The following is a 15,881-nucleotide window of genomic DNA, read 5'->3' on the forward strand; positions in this document are numbered from 1 at the left end:
TATGCTGCATCAAGCCATCCCTACTGCCATGAATAAATGCAGCACTGCAATTTGTCTTCGAGTTGACTGTCATGCTTGTGTCATCTTCTGTTTAACAGTTCAGATAAATCATTCCTGTGAAGGTAGAATTCTGTTCCAAAACAGAATGTCTGGTTGCTTCATGTGCCTTGTTTGTTTTGACTGATGAAAACCTGTTCGTCTGAGATGTAGCCTGTAGCTGGCCATTCTTATGAGTGAATCTTATACAAGAAAAGAAGGTGATTCAAGAGTAGTTTTAATGAATAGAACTTTTCTTTCTTCTTTTCTTTTAGGGAAAACGATCTTGAAGAAGCCCTGGAAGCAGGAGGTTGTGATCTTGAAACTTTGAGAAATATAATTCAAGGGAGACCACTGCCTGCTGAACTGAGGGCCCAGGTTTGGAAGGTAACTTGAAACCTATGAGTAAACTGTAGTCACTTAACAGAATTTTTTTTTTTTTTTTTTGGTTTTTCGAGACAGGGTTTCTCTGTGGCTTTGGAGACTGTCCTGGAACTCGCTTGGTAGTCCAGGCTGGTCTCGAACTCACAGAGATCCACCTGCCTCTGCCTCCCGAGTGCTGGGATTAAAGGCGTGCGCCACCAACGCCCGGCTCACTTAACAGAATTTTTAATCATTGGTTTTCGTCTCTCTGAAAAAGACTGTTTATGAATATGCTGCATCTAGAAAATTGACCTGAGTAACTAACTAGAAGTATGTTTCTGAGCCAGGTGGAATGGAATGGCACATGCCTTTAATCCCCGTCTGCCCTGGGAGACAGAGACAGGCAGATAGATCTCTGTGAGCTCGAGGCTCGCCTGCCCTGTATAGTGAATTCTAGGCCGGCCAGGAATACTTAATGAGACCCTGCATCAAAATAAATGTTTCTGTAGTGTTTTCTATACTTAATGATATTTGCAATGGTGATATTTTTATAGCCACTAGAAATGGCTGTAATCCTTACGTAGATTGTTAATGAATGTTAACTAATTGGAAACATAAGCAGCAAGTAAAATAGAATACATGCAGACACCATGGCATATTAAAGTTCATATGTCTGTGAGTGTTGGGTTATAGTTTTTCTTTCTTTCCAGCTGTTCTCTAATGTATGGGGGGGGGTTGTGGGTTTTTCCTTTGTTTTGTTTGAGACAGGGTCTTGCTATGTTTCACTGCCTCGCCTTGCAGTCCACTTTCCTCAGCCTCTGTGACGTCGTGCTGGGGTGGCAGGGGGCACCGTCACTCCTCATAGATGTGTCTTATTCTTCCTCACATGTGCTCAGCGGTGTGGGCACACAGCGACCCTCCAGCAGAAACAAAAGTCATGGATCTGGGAAAGGGGCAGATAGGGAAGGATGCAGGCTTGATGAGGGGCAGGAGATTGAAAAACAAGAAAATTGAGTAAAAATTTACATGCTGTGGAAAGTGGTAAGCATAAAGGATGAAGTAAAAATCATGTTACTACCAATAGATTAACCACACAATAATGTCTAGGTGCATGTCCTTCCCTTTTTTCCCAAGTGCATATATTTAACACAATTGGAATTGTAACTGCATTTAACATTCTGAATGACTTGTTGCAGGAATTTAAATACATAGAATAGTGTGTGGCGCATGGTGAGTGCTGTATTAGCATCAGCCATTCTTACTTCCATGGATAAGTTACCGTGACTTGTTTTCACAATTTCAGTGTCATCAACCTGCTTGTGTCATTCTTTATTTAATAGTTCCTCTAATCTGATGTCTGTGAGGGCAGAAATCTGTCTCCTAAAGCAGAATGTACAGATGCTGTGTGTGCCTTGCCACTGAAAAGAATGGAGACTTGTGCAATGAACTATCATGTGTCTATAGCCCAACTGTTCTAGAATATTAACTTAAGGTGTGTTTATTTTGTCTCAAATAAATAAATAAGTTTTTACACATACTTGGAAAAACTTAAAAAATAACATCTCAATCCATTAAGTATTTTTTCATAATGTTTAGTCATACATGGCATTGGTGTATTTTTTAATTGGCAATATTATATTCTTAGTTTTTACATTTCAAAAAAAGTTGGCTTTAAATAAAGCCATATTGCCGGGCGTTGGTGGCGCACGCCTTTAATCCCAGCACTCGGGAGGCAGAGGCAGGCGGATCTCTGTGAGTTCGAGACCAGCTTGGACTACCAAGCGAGTTCCAGGACAGCCTCCAAAGCCACAGAGAAACCCTGTCTCGAAAAACCAAAAATAAATAAATAAATAAATAAAGCCATGTTTGTAAGTATACAAATATTGTGTAATTCATTCTGTCCACTGAATCAACATGAAGTGGGAAAATCTAATGTAGGAGCAGTCTGTACCTTGGTGGTGGTGGCACTTGGTGGTGTGCAGATGCTTAAGCTTGTAGTCTTTTGTATTACTCCTAAGTTCTTGCTCTCCTTAGTACAGCATATTTTACAGGAAGGAGCAATAATAATGATGCCAGTTGCTTTTAACATCTTTCTTCCAGATTGCTCTGAATGTGGCAGGAAAAGGCGATAGCTTGGCATCATGGGATGGTGTTTTAGACTTGCCTGAGCAGAACACCATTCATAAAGATTGCCTAGAGTTTATTGGTAAGTTGATAACTGTGAAAAAAAGATATCTTGTTATAATTTGGAATATGCTGGATTTGTAAAAGTCTTGTATATAGTTTGGCCCTTTTAAAAAAGAATCTTGAGACATAGTTTTGAGAAAGAGTCCAGTTTTTACTGTTTATTTTATATTATTGATTTTTTTCACATTTACAGTTTTGTTGTGCTCTTCATATAATTGTAGGTCCACATAATTATATGTAGCCTTCAAATAAAGACTGTGTCCTGAAAGTTTTATCTATGAATATCAGATCATAATCTACTATTTTCAAATTATTCCAAATCATGGGTGGATAGGTTTCCAACCACTCTACAAAATCTATGTTAATTCATGATACATATTAAGCTAATGTAGTTTATGCCTGTCTTTTCTAATTATTTATAGTATGTTGTAATCTTTTGTTTTTCTTTCTGTTACATCTTAGTTAATGCATTGGTTAAATAGGCTTCAGTGTACTAACCATTGAGAAACTATATGTGGGATGTAGCTCAGTGGTAGAGGCTTGTCTGACATACCTAAGAGCCTGGGTTCTGTCACCAGCACTACAAACAGGCGGGCGGGCAGGCAGAAAGACTGTATTGCTAGTGTGAGCAAAAGAAAGGGAATTTGGACCAGAGATTTGAAGACTTCACATGATGTACATTACATATATCTGACATTACCTTGATTTTAATAATAATGGTTATAGTTTTGTTCGTATTTAATTTGCATTTTATATTTCTTTCTTCTGTATGAGAATACCAGTATGAGAAGTCATAGGTAATCTTCCTTGTGTATGTTCGATTAGCTTTATTACAAAATAAAAACTTAAGATTTAAAGCAAGGGAAGAGAAGGAATGAAGTATTAGATTTTCTGGTAGAGCCAAAGCTTCACATTGTAGAGCAATGAATAGTCTTGTTAGAAAATGTTCTTTGGCTTTCCAGCAACATGGGTTATGTCTGTCATTGCCCCGCTACTCTGCTTCAAATTGGGCATCTTATGTTTAACATAAATACTGTTTGTTAGCAAACTGTCTTCTCTCTTCCCTTTTCTCTGAGGGCTAGGTAAGAAAACACACGTTTCAGGTGACTCTGATAATCGTTCAATAACAACTGTTTTGCTTTAAGTTAGAAAGAAGATTAGCATGTTCAACATAAATACATCATTGTATGACGATGTCCTTAGGTGACACAGTACCATGTACAATGAATATACATGAGGACAGCTTTAAAAATTAAAATTCGAATGTTGACTTTTTTCTTCGGTTTTGCATCTGTGAGGCAGTGTCTTTTAAATATGCAAATTGCTAGCTAGATAGCTCAGTGATAAAGCATTTACTTAGCACATGCAAAGATGGTTCTATTTTACTACTACAAAAAAAAGAAAATTATGAGAAAAATACTGTTACAGCTTTCCTGCTTTTCATCATCGTTTAATACACTCACGTAACATATTTGTGAACAAGTAGCATGCCCTGCCACTGAGCCTCTGGTAGTTCCCTGATAACCTCAGTTTGATGCTTTATTTCTAGAGCAGCTCTCAGTGCCAGAGGAGAAGGCAGCAGAATTACTTCTGGATATTGAATCTGTAATTACTTTTTACTGTAAATCACGCAGTGTTAAATACAGCACATCCTTGAGCTGGACTCATCTACTGAAACCACTGGTGTATCTCCAGCTGCCTCGCAGCGACCTATACAACTGCTTTTATGCCATCATGAATAAGTACATTCCCAGGTAAAATGTGACTTGGTAGTAGTTATGAAAGTCCATTTCACTTTGAAATAAAGTGATGGTAAAGTAAAAGGGTCAAGTAATTCTTAAGGTTGTAGAGATATAATTGTATTTGACTTTGTTATTATGACACTTAGGAAAATTTATTTATTATGTGTCTGAGTATTTTGCTTGCATGTGTGTATGTGTGCCACATGAGTGCCTGGTGCCTGTGGAGGCCAGAATGGGGCATCTGATTTCTGGAACTGAATTTACAGATGGTTACGAGCCACCATGTGGGTGCTGGGAATTCAACCTAGGTCCCCTGGAAGAACAGCCAGTGCAGTGAAGTGCTGAGCCATCTCCCCAGCCCCCATTATAAGGATTTTTAAAGGGACTCTTCTTATTAGGAAGTTGTGCTACTAGAGTGTATATCTGTAGCTTAACTTCAGGGTTATTTTTGATGTTATTTTTACCTTAATTAATATCTTAACCTGAAAGTAAACAGGATTTTGTAAGTACTTCTTTATGTGAGATGCTAGGGTTGCAGTTAGGAATATCATCCTGCATGTACAGTACTGCCTTACTGGACTGCTAGGACTTCACTTCGGAACATAGTTCTACATACACAGATGTTGAACAAGTCAATTGAAATGTGCAGTCTTAGGAAGGTGAACTATAGAATGTTATAGGAATATACTGTGGGTGACCTTGTTTACCCTCAGAATCAAGGATGGCTTGCCCAGCCAAATGATGCTTTAGCTGAGACTAGACAGACATACAGCTGCTTATGGAAGGGGCCATGGTGGTGGGGAGGGTTGGAAGGCCTTCATAAGGCTGAAAAAGGTTGTAGTGCCATGGTTTGGATAGTCAGATTTTCAGAGCCCAGTGACTTGGCTGTGCAACTGCAGATACACATGCTGGGAATATGCTCACACTAAGCTGCACTCCAGTCCCTTGTTGGAGTTTTTGATTTAGATTTCACTGCTGGCTGATGATGTTACACATCTTTTTACATGTTTATTGGTAATTTATCTTCTTTAGAGGAATGTTTAGCCAAAAAACAAATCTATAGGCAAAAAACATCTAAAGAAGAAGAAGAAAACAAAACAAAACAATACCGATTCAGCCAGAAGTCCCAGGAGTTTAAGTGCACTAGACCTATTTGTACATGTGTTTTTAAAGCCCTTGGGAGATTATAGTTAGATCAGAGTGGTGAACCTCTGTGCTTCTCTATATAAAGAGAACGGTCCAAAGATACTGAAGAAGAAGGCCATGGTCATGGCAGAACTGAAATTGCAATGCCTGGTTAGGAATAATCCTATCACACTATACCTGTCAGCTGCCTGAGTTTTGTTACTTCTCATGGCCATGTCTCAGTGTAACACAGCTAGTCACAGCAAGAGACATGATGTCCCAGCACTGTCTCTAAAATTGATGCAGTGACAGGTATAGAGGAAGGGGCTGTTATATTGAGATATGTCATGCGTCATCTTGTCACATCCTCCCTGTTCCTTTTTATTTGTTTGTTGTTATTTTTAAGATAGGGTTTCTCTGTCTAACAACCCTGACTGTCCTGGAAATTGCTCTGCAGACCAGGCTGGTCCTGAACTGCATAAACATAATACACAGATGTATATTCTGGCAAAACTCTCAACACAGAAAAATAAATTTTAAAATTAAAATAAAAAACAAAACAAAACAAGCAAACAGCTGTGCATGGTGACTCACCTGCAATCCAGCACTTGGGAGGACTGATGGGAGGATTGCTGTGAACTCAAGGTGAGCTTGGACTGCACAGTCAGTCAGAGTGAGACATTGTCTCAAAAGATGAAAATAACAAGGCAGTGATAGTTAAGTTATAGCAAACCATTGCATTTATATAAAATATTGTATTTATATACATAATTTTCATTTATTCCCTGTGAGTGGCATTTTTGTTTATTTTTATTTTTGTAGGATTGAGAATTGAATCTATGTCCTTACACATGTCAAATGTATGTTCTATCACTGAACTAAACTCCTATCTCTAAATAATATTTAAAAATATTCTTTAATGATGCTTTTAAACATTTTTAAATTACATTTATTTCTTTATTGTGTATGTATGCATGCCACAGTGTATGTGTGGAGGTCAGGGGACCATCTGTGGGAGTGGGTTCCTGGAATTGAACTTAGGTCATGAAGCTTGGTGGCAAACCCCTCCACCTCTTGAGCCATCTCCATCTCGCTGGCCCTAATGATGCTTTCAGATGGAAGCTGTGATAATTTAGTGGACTGTTGCAAGTGCAGCTGTTTGGTTTTTTTTTTTTTTTTTGCTTCATTTTTAAAAAATTTTGCTTTTTAAGGCTGTACCCTGCAAAAATAGTTTGTTGAATTTATGCACTAAGTTTTACATATTGTGCTCTTCCCTGTTAAAAAAAAAGTTTTACATATGGGAAGATGGTAGTGTTGCATGAATTAAGACCCAGTTTCTGTGTTCAAGTCATGGTTCCATAATTTGTTATTGCTAGTGCTGTGGCCTTCAGTGATGTACTTGAACCTTGGTATTCTCATTTGTAAAATGGGTATGGGGGTCAGTAGGTTGTTTGTGAAGAGAAAATGAAGTAAGTTTGTGAAATGTTTGTTACAGTGTTTGGTAGTATTTCTTCAATAAGTAATTAGCTTTTATTATGATGGCCTGGGCTTTAAATGTGCCACTAATACATCAGAGAATAGTCTTGCCTCGTTCCTTTGTAATGAGTAGGGTGCATATCAGTACAAACGCTGTAGTTTGTGGAGACTGGCCCTTGAGTGAAACTTACAGGCCCAAATGAAGAGAGTTCGTCATCACTGTTCATAGTATCTCCCGACTTTAACAAACCACTGAGTGGAGTAGCCATAGTTTTGGTCCTTTTTGATTGTTTGCTTTTAGATACAGTGATTAAAAGTAATGAGGTCCCTTCAGTCAGTAAGATGAAAATCTACTGAAAATCTCCTGTCTTAGGTAGATTATTTTGCGGTGAAATAAGTGTTGAGTTTTGAGGTGTTAAGTACACAGGTACATTAAATAAAGTGTGGTGACAGTAGTATCACCAAATCTTCAGCACACAAATGATTTCCATGGATGCTCCCCAGGTCAGACCTAAAGATGGGGCTTCTGTGTTCCCATCAGAGACAGCAGGAAGAAACAGCTGTCTCCTCAGTACTGAGCTAACACTGAGCTGGCATGACCGGTCTGTACCTGCTCCAGATGGAGCAGATGTGTGGTTACTGTTGGAAGTCAGGGTGCTCCCATGACCACTGTAGGAAGATGAGCTTTTTTTAAAAATTCTGCATATTTATTTATTATGACCAGTGAGTGCTCTGCCTGCATGTATACCCAAATGCCAGAAGACGGCACCAAATCTCATTATAGATGGTTGTGAATTGAACTCTGGATGAGATGCTACCTGAGTTATAAGCCAGAGGCCACAGGGAACTCAGGCATCAAAACATGCTTCTGTTCTTTTGCAATTCTTTTTCTAAAGTATCTGTACAGGAATGTGATGTTTCTTTGAGAAAAGGCCTTGTGATAATAAAAATGGTGACTTACTTTGAAACAGTATAAATTTAAGTTTTTCATCTTACTTATACAACAACTCTGAAGCTGGGCATTTAGTAATGTCTGGATTACTCTGGACACCTGGTACCTAGGCCACTTTGATGTTTCTGAGGCTCAGAGGTCATATTCTGAAATGTCATCTCTGGTCTTCTCAGACTTCTACTCTGAATATATAAACTGTGGTGCAAACTCGAAGCAGTCTAAGGAGTTCCTACCTACTTGGCAAGGAAGGAGGAGACTGGACTGATTCAGGGCCTTCTGGAACTTTGGGTACCCTACCTGTATCACAGGAAGCTAAATACTATTTTTAGCATCCCTGAAGTCCTCTCACTTGAGAGCCCCTGGGTTTGCCTGGAAAACCTCCCTCAAGTGGCTGTGTGTCAGCATAGCTATGGCAAGTCTTTGAAAGACACTAGAGAGCTCTGCCTGGCTCTCAGAGGGCCTGCTGTGAGTGCTGGGATGCTCTGAGGATGAAGGGAGGAAATGGGACTGGATACTAGTGTGATCGTGTCTGACCTAGTAATGAGAAACTTTGCTCTTCTTTCTCGTAGGGATTGTTCCCTGAAGGGGAGGCCATTTCATCTCTTCCGATTGCTCATCCAGTACCATGAGCCTGAGCTTTGCTCTTTTCTTGATACAAAGAAAATTACTCCAGACTCCTATGCACTCAACTGGGTAATAAAGTGAAAGTAGGAACATTTAATGAAAAATAGTTTATGTAAAACTGTAGTTAGCTAGAGGCAGGAAAATTGTTGGTTCAGGGTTAGGCTGGGCTACATAGTAAATTGCTGAATTCCCCTTCCCTCCCAAAAGCCAGGACATTAGTCTTTTGTTATTTTACATATATAGAGAGAAATAGCAAAATATATTTTATATGTATTAGTAAATATTATATATAACATGTATCAAAATTAATTCCTATATTTTTATAAATATATATATATATATAATATAAGCATACCTGTATATATGAGTTCTGCTGAAAACTTTAGGTGTTGAAACTGTTGATAGTGTATATATGAATTGGTAAATAATCATGAGGAACTAAAATTACCAAATGGTTAATATAAAAGATTATAAAGTACAGTTGAGTGCTTTTCCTTCTGTATTTATATTTTCAGTGGGATGTCTCATTCTCGATCTCATGTTTTCTCAAGTCTTTGAGCCTCAGAACCCCATATGCTCTTAGAATTTCTTGATGATCCATTGCTCATATGAATTATGTTGATTAGGAGGTAAAACTAAGGAATTTTATTATTTGCTTTTAGTTTATCAAAAGTAATGCCTAATTTATTATATGCTAACATAACTAGTCTATATTACAGTGAAAATGACTACATTTCCCAAAGAAAGTAGTGAGAATAATTCAATTATTTTATATTTTCATGTCTTATTATTGTTCATTTAAATCAAAGGTGGATGGGCTCATGTAATTGCTTCTAAATTTATTCACTTTGTAATGTTATCTTGTAGTGGTCTGAGAATTCTGCTCATTAGTAAGGGAATGAGCGTGAAATAGGAAGTAAAAGTCTTAAGAATTTTTGTGAAATAGTGGTGAATTATGAATTTCCCACTACAGAATCTTGGAGATTTTAGGATGATCAGATCATACTCCAACTCCAAGAATACTCTACTAGGCTGACATGCAGTATTCCTCAGTAGTGCTAGAAGATGACTGAGAAACTAAACATTCCTTGATCGTCCTACCTATCATTTCTTTAGGGAGATTCCCATTCTGCCTCCTGGTAACTGTGTGAGCCTAGGCACTTGGCTCAGAGCTCCAGTTCCTTTATCTGTAAAATGGGAATAATAATATAACGTCTCAGGAGTCAGTGGGATGCACTTAGAAATCATAAATGATAATCCAAGCATCCATGGCAGAGGGATATGTTGATCACTCTAGAGTTAATTATCTCTTCTCAGTACTGGAGAAAACAAGTATTCTTTTATGTTGTTTGTTTTTCACAGAAGTAGAAACGGAAGCTTTAATGGGGTTAAGCCACACTGCTAGTTAAGTGACCCCGGTGTCCCGCCTTTGGGTTTCATATGCTAAAGTTAAGGCGCACATTAGATACTAGGTGCAGATGACTTGTTCTGATGCTGCTGACTCGCTTGCTCCAGTCACCTGAAAAAGCCGAGTGAGCTCCAGTGGTTTATGTCTCTCTCTTCTGACCGCAGCTCGGGAGCCTTTTTGCACATTACTGTTCCATTGAAGTCACCCAGGCGATATGGGATGGATATCTACAGCAAGCAGATCCGTTTTTTATTTATTTTTTAATGTTAATTATCCTTGTTAATACAAAGTAAGTATCAAGTATGCTATTCTTTTTTTTCAACTTTGGATACAGTGCTTTAATATTGAACTCAAGTTCACTTGGTTTCTTTTTACAGAGACGTTATTTCAGCACAAGAGTCTGACAGCAAAGAAGAAATTAGCCGTAAGTAGTGTGAAATAACACACGAGGTCACGTGACCAGCCTCTCCCATAGACACCTCATCCAGAGCATTACAAGATAGGTGTGGCAGAGTTCTGAGGTTCTTCAGGTCTTGTGTTCTTTTTTTTTTTTTTTTTTTTTTGGTTTTTCGAGACAGGGTTTCCCTGTATTGTTTTGGAGGCTATCGGTCCAGCCCAGCCTCAAACTCACAGAGATCTACCTGCCTCTGCCTCCCGAGTGCTGGGATTAAAGGCGTGCGCCACCACTGCCCTCAGGTCTCATGTTCTTAAACACTCTAGTTTACACAAGGCCCTGGGTCCAGTTCCCAGCATTGTGTAAAGAATGAAAACAACTAATCAAAGATGAGCTGAGATTTTTTTTTGCGTGTGTATGTTGCTTATGTTGGAACTGTCTTACCTTTAAACTTAAATAGTGCTAGTTACATTTTTCACAAATGATTAATTGTTGTCGTGTCTATATCTACATTTCAGATTTCTTGGAAAATACTCCATCCAGCTTGAATCTGGAAGATATAGAAGACCTCTTCTCGTTGGCGCAGTATTACTGTAGTAAAACACCAGCTTCTTTTAGGAAGGTAAAAGATGAGAAACAGCAAACTGACCTGTGCTGGATGTTTTGTGTTCTTTTCTTGCTTACAGTGTATTTTCTTCAGTTAAAATATTTCAATTATGGTTCTTTTCTACTTTTTCAAAAACATGTGTGTCATTTTTGTGATCTCTTACTACAAATTCTCTCCCTAGTAGAGAAATAGACTTCATAAACGGTTCTACCAATTTTTGACAAGAATGCTGCTCAGTGGTATGGTTAACAGGAAGACTTTATCATCATAGGTATGAGAGAGAGAAAACAGCCAGAAATATCTGGAAGAGTCCAGAACAGAGAGAGGAAGTAGTAGAAGGAACGGCCCACGGACTAGACTTGGCCATAAGAGAAGCAGGTGCAGAGAAGAGAGGGCGCATAGAGAGAGGAAGAGTGTGAGAGAGTAGAAAGGGGGAGGGGAGGAGGGAAGTGCACACACACACACACACACACACACTCCAACACACACACACACACACTCCAACACACACACTCCAACACACACACTCACACATATACACTCACAATATACTCTGACACACACACATACACACACTCTCACACAATACACACACACTCTGACACACACATACACAGTCACACACATACTCTGACACACATACACACACACTCACACGTACTCTGACACACACACACACACACACACACACACACACAGAGGATGGGAGAGAGTGACAGAGAGAGGGCAGAGAGGAAGATTAGAGACAGAAGGGGGAGAGCATAAGAAGACAGCAGGGTTATAGGGGAAGGAAGCTGAGTGCCAGGGAGTTTAGGGTAAGGGAGGAGGTGAGCAGAGCTAGGATGCTAGCATGAACTTTGAAATGTGTCACAGGTACTTGTGATACTGAGGGACCCTGGAGGCCGGCATGCACTTTAGTATGCTAATAGCCATTACAGATAGTGGTAGAGGGCAGCTGGCTTCACAAGTTCCTGAGGAATGCTGGCTTTTGTCTAATTGCCAGAATTTGGGGGAATGGAATTTCCTTTAGACTTGACAAAAATAATGACAGGAAGCATCTTGCATTTGTTCTGTTTCTTTGTTAGTTTCTAGTCACGTGGAGATTACTTCTTAAATTAATTCTTTTGTAACTTTTGAAATTCAAAGAACCAATGGTGGGTCTCCTTTATGTGGAGTTGATCCTTGGGCCATAGATATGCAGAGCTGCCTTATTGGGGTCACTTTACCATATCTATATCTATAGATAGATAGATAGATAGATAGATAGATAGATAGATAGATAGAACTAATTGTATAAATAGAACCTGATCTGTCCGTATAAGGTTAGTTGTGTGTCTGTGTTTCCAGGGCTGATTACTTGGTGTTAGATAACTAATGGGTGTCCTCTTCCTTGGGGAACATTATTTCTCCCATGCTCAGCATTCCTTAATTGCCTGTAGTTCTTTTTGAGTTGAGACCTTATGAGCTAGAGGGCACCAGATCTCATTCAAGGTGTCTGTTAGCCACCATGTGGTTGCTGGGAATTGAACTCAGGACCTTTGGAAAAGCAGTTAGTGCTCTTAACCACTGAGCCATCTCTCCAGAATATTTATATATTATGTTAATCCTCTGTTAGATGTTTAACTGGCAAGTTCTTTCCCATTCTATGGGCTCCTTCACTCAGCTAATTGTTTCTTTAGCCATGCAGAGCTTTTTAGTTTATGAAGTCCACTTGTCAGTTTTTAACCTTAATTCTTAGGCAAATGGAGTCCTATCCAGACAGTTTTTTTTGTACACCCATGTTTTCTTCTAGCAGTTTTGGTGTCTAGGTTTCACGGTTAGGTCTTTGATACATTTGAAGTTAGTTTTTATCCAAGGTAGTGGATATATGTATAATTAAATTCTTCTGCATGTTTTCCCAGTACCATTTATCTATTATATCATTTCCTAAAAATACTTTCTTTTCTCCAGCATGTTTTTAGCATCTTTGTGAATTCTAAATGGTTGAAGCTACATGCACTCATGTTTGGGTCTTTGATTTTGTTCCATTGGTCTACGTGTTTGTTTGTTTTGTGCCAGTACCATGTTGTTTCTATTATTGTAGCTTTCTAATATATGTTGAGATCTGGGATGGTAGTCCCTCCAGCATTGTCCTTTTTGCTCAGGGTAATTTTGAGTATCCAGGGTCTTTTGCAGTTCTGTATGAATTTTATAATAGTTTTTCTATTCTGTGAAGAATGAAATGGGGATTTTGATTGTGATTATGTTGAATCTGTAAATGGCTTTTGGTAGAATGGTTTTTTTTATAACATTCTACTAATCCATGAGCATTGGACAGATGTCTTTCTGTTTTCTAGTGTCTTTATCTCTTCCTTCAGAGGTTTAAAGTTTTCATTATAGAGTTCTTTCACTTCCTTGGTTAGGTTTATTCATAGGTATTTTCTTGATGTTGTGAATGAGAGTAGTCCATGATCTCCTTTTCTCTGTGTTTGCATGCAGGAGTCTCTGTGACCGCCATAGCCAGCAGAGTAATGACCTGTGGGAAGGCAAGAAGGCAGTTTGGTTCAACACAACTCAGTAGCCAGTGTTGGTTCAAAGTTCAGGAGTCTGATCTCCTGTAGTTTAAGCATATTTAAACACAGCACAATTTAGTGAAAAAAATTCCTGATGATGATTAACTCAATCCTGTGCACAATAAATCTTAAGATGTGACTATATCAAAACTCTTTGTAAAGTACATGGTAACAACTTCCATAAAGATGGGATCTATAGATTGACTACATGTGGCACCTTCTATAAAGATAGGGTCCATAGATTGACAGACTCACTATAAGGGTCTGGGGGAGGATTCAGGGTAGTCTTGGTCATACCTAGGCTTTTAACCACTTCCTCTTCCAGTCTTCAGGGTGGAAAACAGGTCCATACATCTCTGCTTTGAAGAGACAACCGTGTGTTTAACATTCCTGGCTCCTCTGATTCTTGTCTGTGAGCACACTAGGCTCTGTGCTTCCTGCGTTTGTTGTTGATGTATAGGAAACTGACTTCTACAAGGTGATTCTGTATCCAGACATGTCGTTGAATTTGCTCACCATTTCCAGAAGTTTTGTGGTAGAATTTTGGGGATCTCTTTTTGTATGTCATCTCCAGATAGGGATGATTTGACTTCTTTTCTGTTTGTATCCCTTTCATTTCCTTCTCTTACCTTATTGCTCCAGCTAGTGCTTTGAGCAAGAAATGTTGGTTAGTTGGGCCAAGGATCTGTCTATCTTGTTTATCTTCACAAAGAATCAGCTCTGAGACTCAGTGACTCTTTGTATTGTTTTCTTTATTTCTGTTTCATTCATTTCTGCTCCAATTTTAAAAAATAATTTCTTGCTAATTACTGGGTTTAGATTTAGTTTGTTCTTGTTTTTTTCAATTTTAAAAGAGCAGTATTAAGTCATTTATTTGTGATTTTTCTGATTTTTTAAGTATAGGCAGTTAGAACTGTAAATTTCCCTCATAGGACTTCTTTTCCATGTCCCAGAGGTTTTGTTGTGTTGTATTTTCAAGGAATTTTTGATTTCTTCCTTGATGCATTCATCTTTGCCCTCATCCCCCAGGACTGGGTTTCTATCCCACAGCCCTTTTTACCCTCTTTTGGACAGGTCTTGCTGTATAGTCTGATACTTGCTCTGTAGCCCAGGCTGGCGTGTAATTGATGCAATACTTCTGTTTCACCTTCCCAGTTAACAGTGTGCACCGTTTCCCAGGCAGACATAGCAGACTGGGGAAGCTTATTCTACTACTGACTTCTTCGGCCCCAGCAGTTAATATTTAGTGCGGGTATTGGTACAGAATTGTGTGGAATTATTTTCTTAGTCTTTTATTTTGTGTGAACTCTGACAGAGAAGTTGACTGTGACACACATACACACATCCAGTAAAACTTGAGATTATATGATATTAAGTTTTTAAACATCAGTTAGACCCAAGGTGGTAGCAGTTATTTTACATTTTGTCATAGTTTAATAGAAATCTATTTAGGAAGAACATTTTGATTTTCTTTGTAATGTTTACAGTTTTCTCTCTGTGTAGGATAATCATCATCTCTTTGGTAGTACGCTGTTGGGAATCAAGGACGATGAGGCAGATTTGAGCCAGGCTCTGTGCCTGGCTGTCTCAGTGTCAGAGATCCTTCAAGCAAACCAGCTGCAAAGGGTAAGCAAAGCAAACCCACCTGCCAAGAGCTGTGCCCTCCAAATGTAAGGGGCTGGGGCTGCGGTTACAGCTGTGTGTTAGCATGTGCTTTGAATGCTGAGGACCTGAGTTCAATGCCTGCCACCAAAAAAAAATCAAAATTCCCACAAAATTAAAGTACCATCACATTGTCTTTGTAGATGAGTATACTGTCTCCTGTCCATGTGGCTTGTGGGTTATTTTGATTGGCAACAATTATTTTTTTTCTCTCTTGACACCAATTTAATGAATTGCCCTTTTTTACATGTCATTAAAGCAAATGAACATGGCATTGTATGAAGAACTTAGCAGGGGAGTTAGCCTTTGACACTTACATTCTTGGCAGCTATACAGCTTGCTGAATTATATGGCTTAATGCCATAAAGCAAGCAAAAGAGAATTATGAAAATATGTCATGGTTTTCTATTGTGGCCTTCATAAAAATGTGAGTCAGTTTAATGAGTAAGCCTTCTGAGTATGTGTCGAAATTAAAGGGCCTTGGCTAAGCTGTGTAATATGTGCTGTGTTTCCAAGATTGTGCCTGCAAGAGGCTTAGATATGGGAAGATGGGGCCTTTATAGCACTTGTAGTTAAACTTTCTACTGCATCTCTGTCTTTTGTGGGGGCTTTTAAACAATCACTCAAATGTCTCTTTTCATAAGTAACATTAAAAAGGAAATAAAAAGACTCATGAATCTCGCTCCTCCATAGATGAGAAAACGTCTCATGCTTTGAATTGGATTTCTCGGAAGTTTGTGGACCCTGAAAAGG

The 15,881-nt window shown here is 38.8% G+C and overlaps 1 protein-coding gene across 5 annotated transcripts in view; it reads left to right on the forward strand.

Moving 5' to 3' along the window:
- The window catches only part of Tbc1d23 (TBC1 domain family member 23), a 53,191-nt gene that overhangs the window by 14,672 nt on the left and 22,638 nt on the right, over nucleotides 1-15,881 (forward strand). For 2 of the 5 annotated variants that reach the window (XM_040750634.1, XM_040750635.1), the window contains exons 2-9: nucleotides 312-423; nucleotides 2,500-2,605; nucleotides 4,136-4,340; nucleotides 8,451-8,574; nucleotides 10,078-10,202; nucleotides 10,291-10,337; nucleotides 10,826-10,929; nucleotides 14,970-15,092. In XM_040750634.1, coding sequence (XP_040606568.1) covers nucleotides 312-423; nucleotides 2,500-2,605; nucleotides 4,136-4,340; nucleotides 8,451-8,574; nucleotides 10,078-10,202; nucleotides 10,291-10,337; nucleotides 10,826-10,929; nucleotides 14,970-15,092 — 946 coding nt within the window. Of the gene's footprint in view, nucleotides 1-311; nucleotides 424-2,499; nucleotides 2,606-4,135; nucleotides 4,341-8,450; nucleotides 8,589-10,077; nucleotides 10,203-10,290; nucleotides 10,338-10,825; nucleotides 10,930-14,969; nucleotides 15,093-15,881 lie in introns of those variants that run through there. The other 3 variants (XM_040750636.1, XM_040750638.1, XM_040750637.1) reach the window with 3 other exon arrangements.

This window comes from Mesocricetus auratus, unplaced genomic scaffold, assembly GCF_017639785.1.
Source record: "Mesocricetus auratus isolate SY011 unplaced genomic scaffold, BCM_Maur_2.0 Super-Scaffold_100008, whole genome shotgun sequence".
Lineage (NCBI taxonomy): Eukaryota > Metazoa > Chordata > Mammalia > Rodentia > Cricetidae > Mesocricetus > Mesocricetus auratus.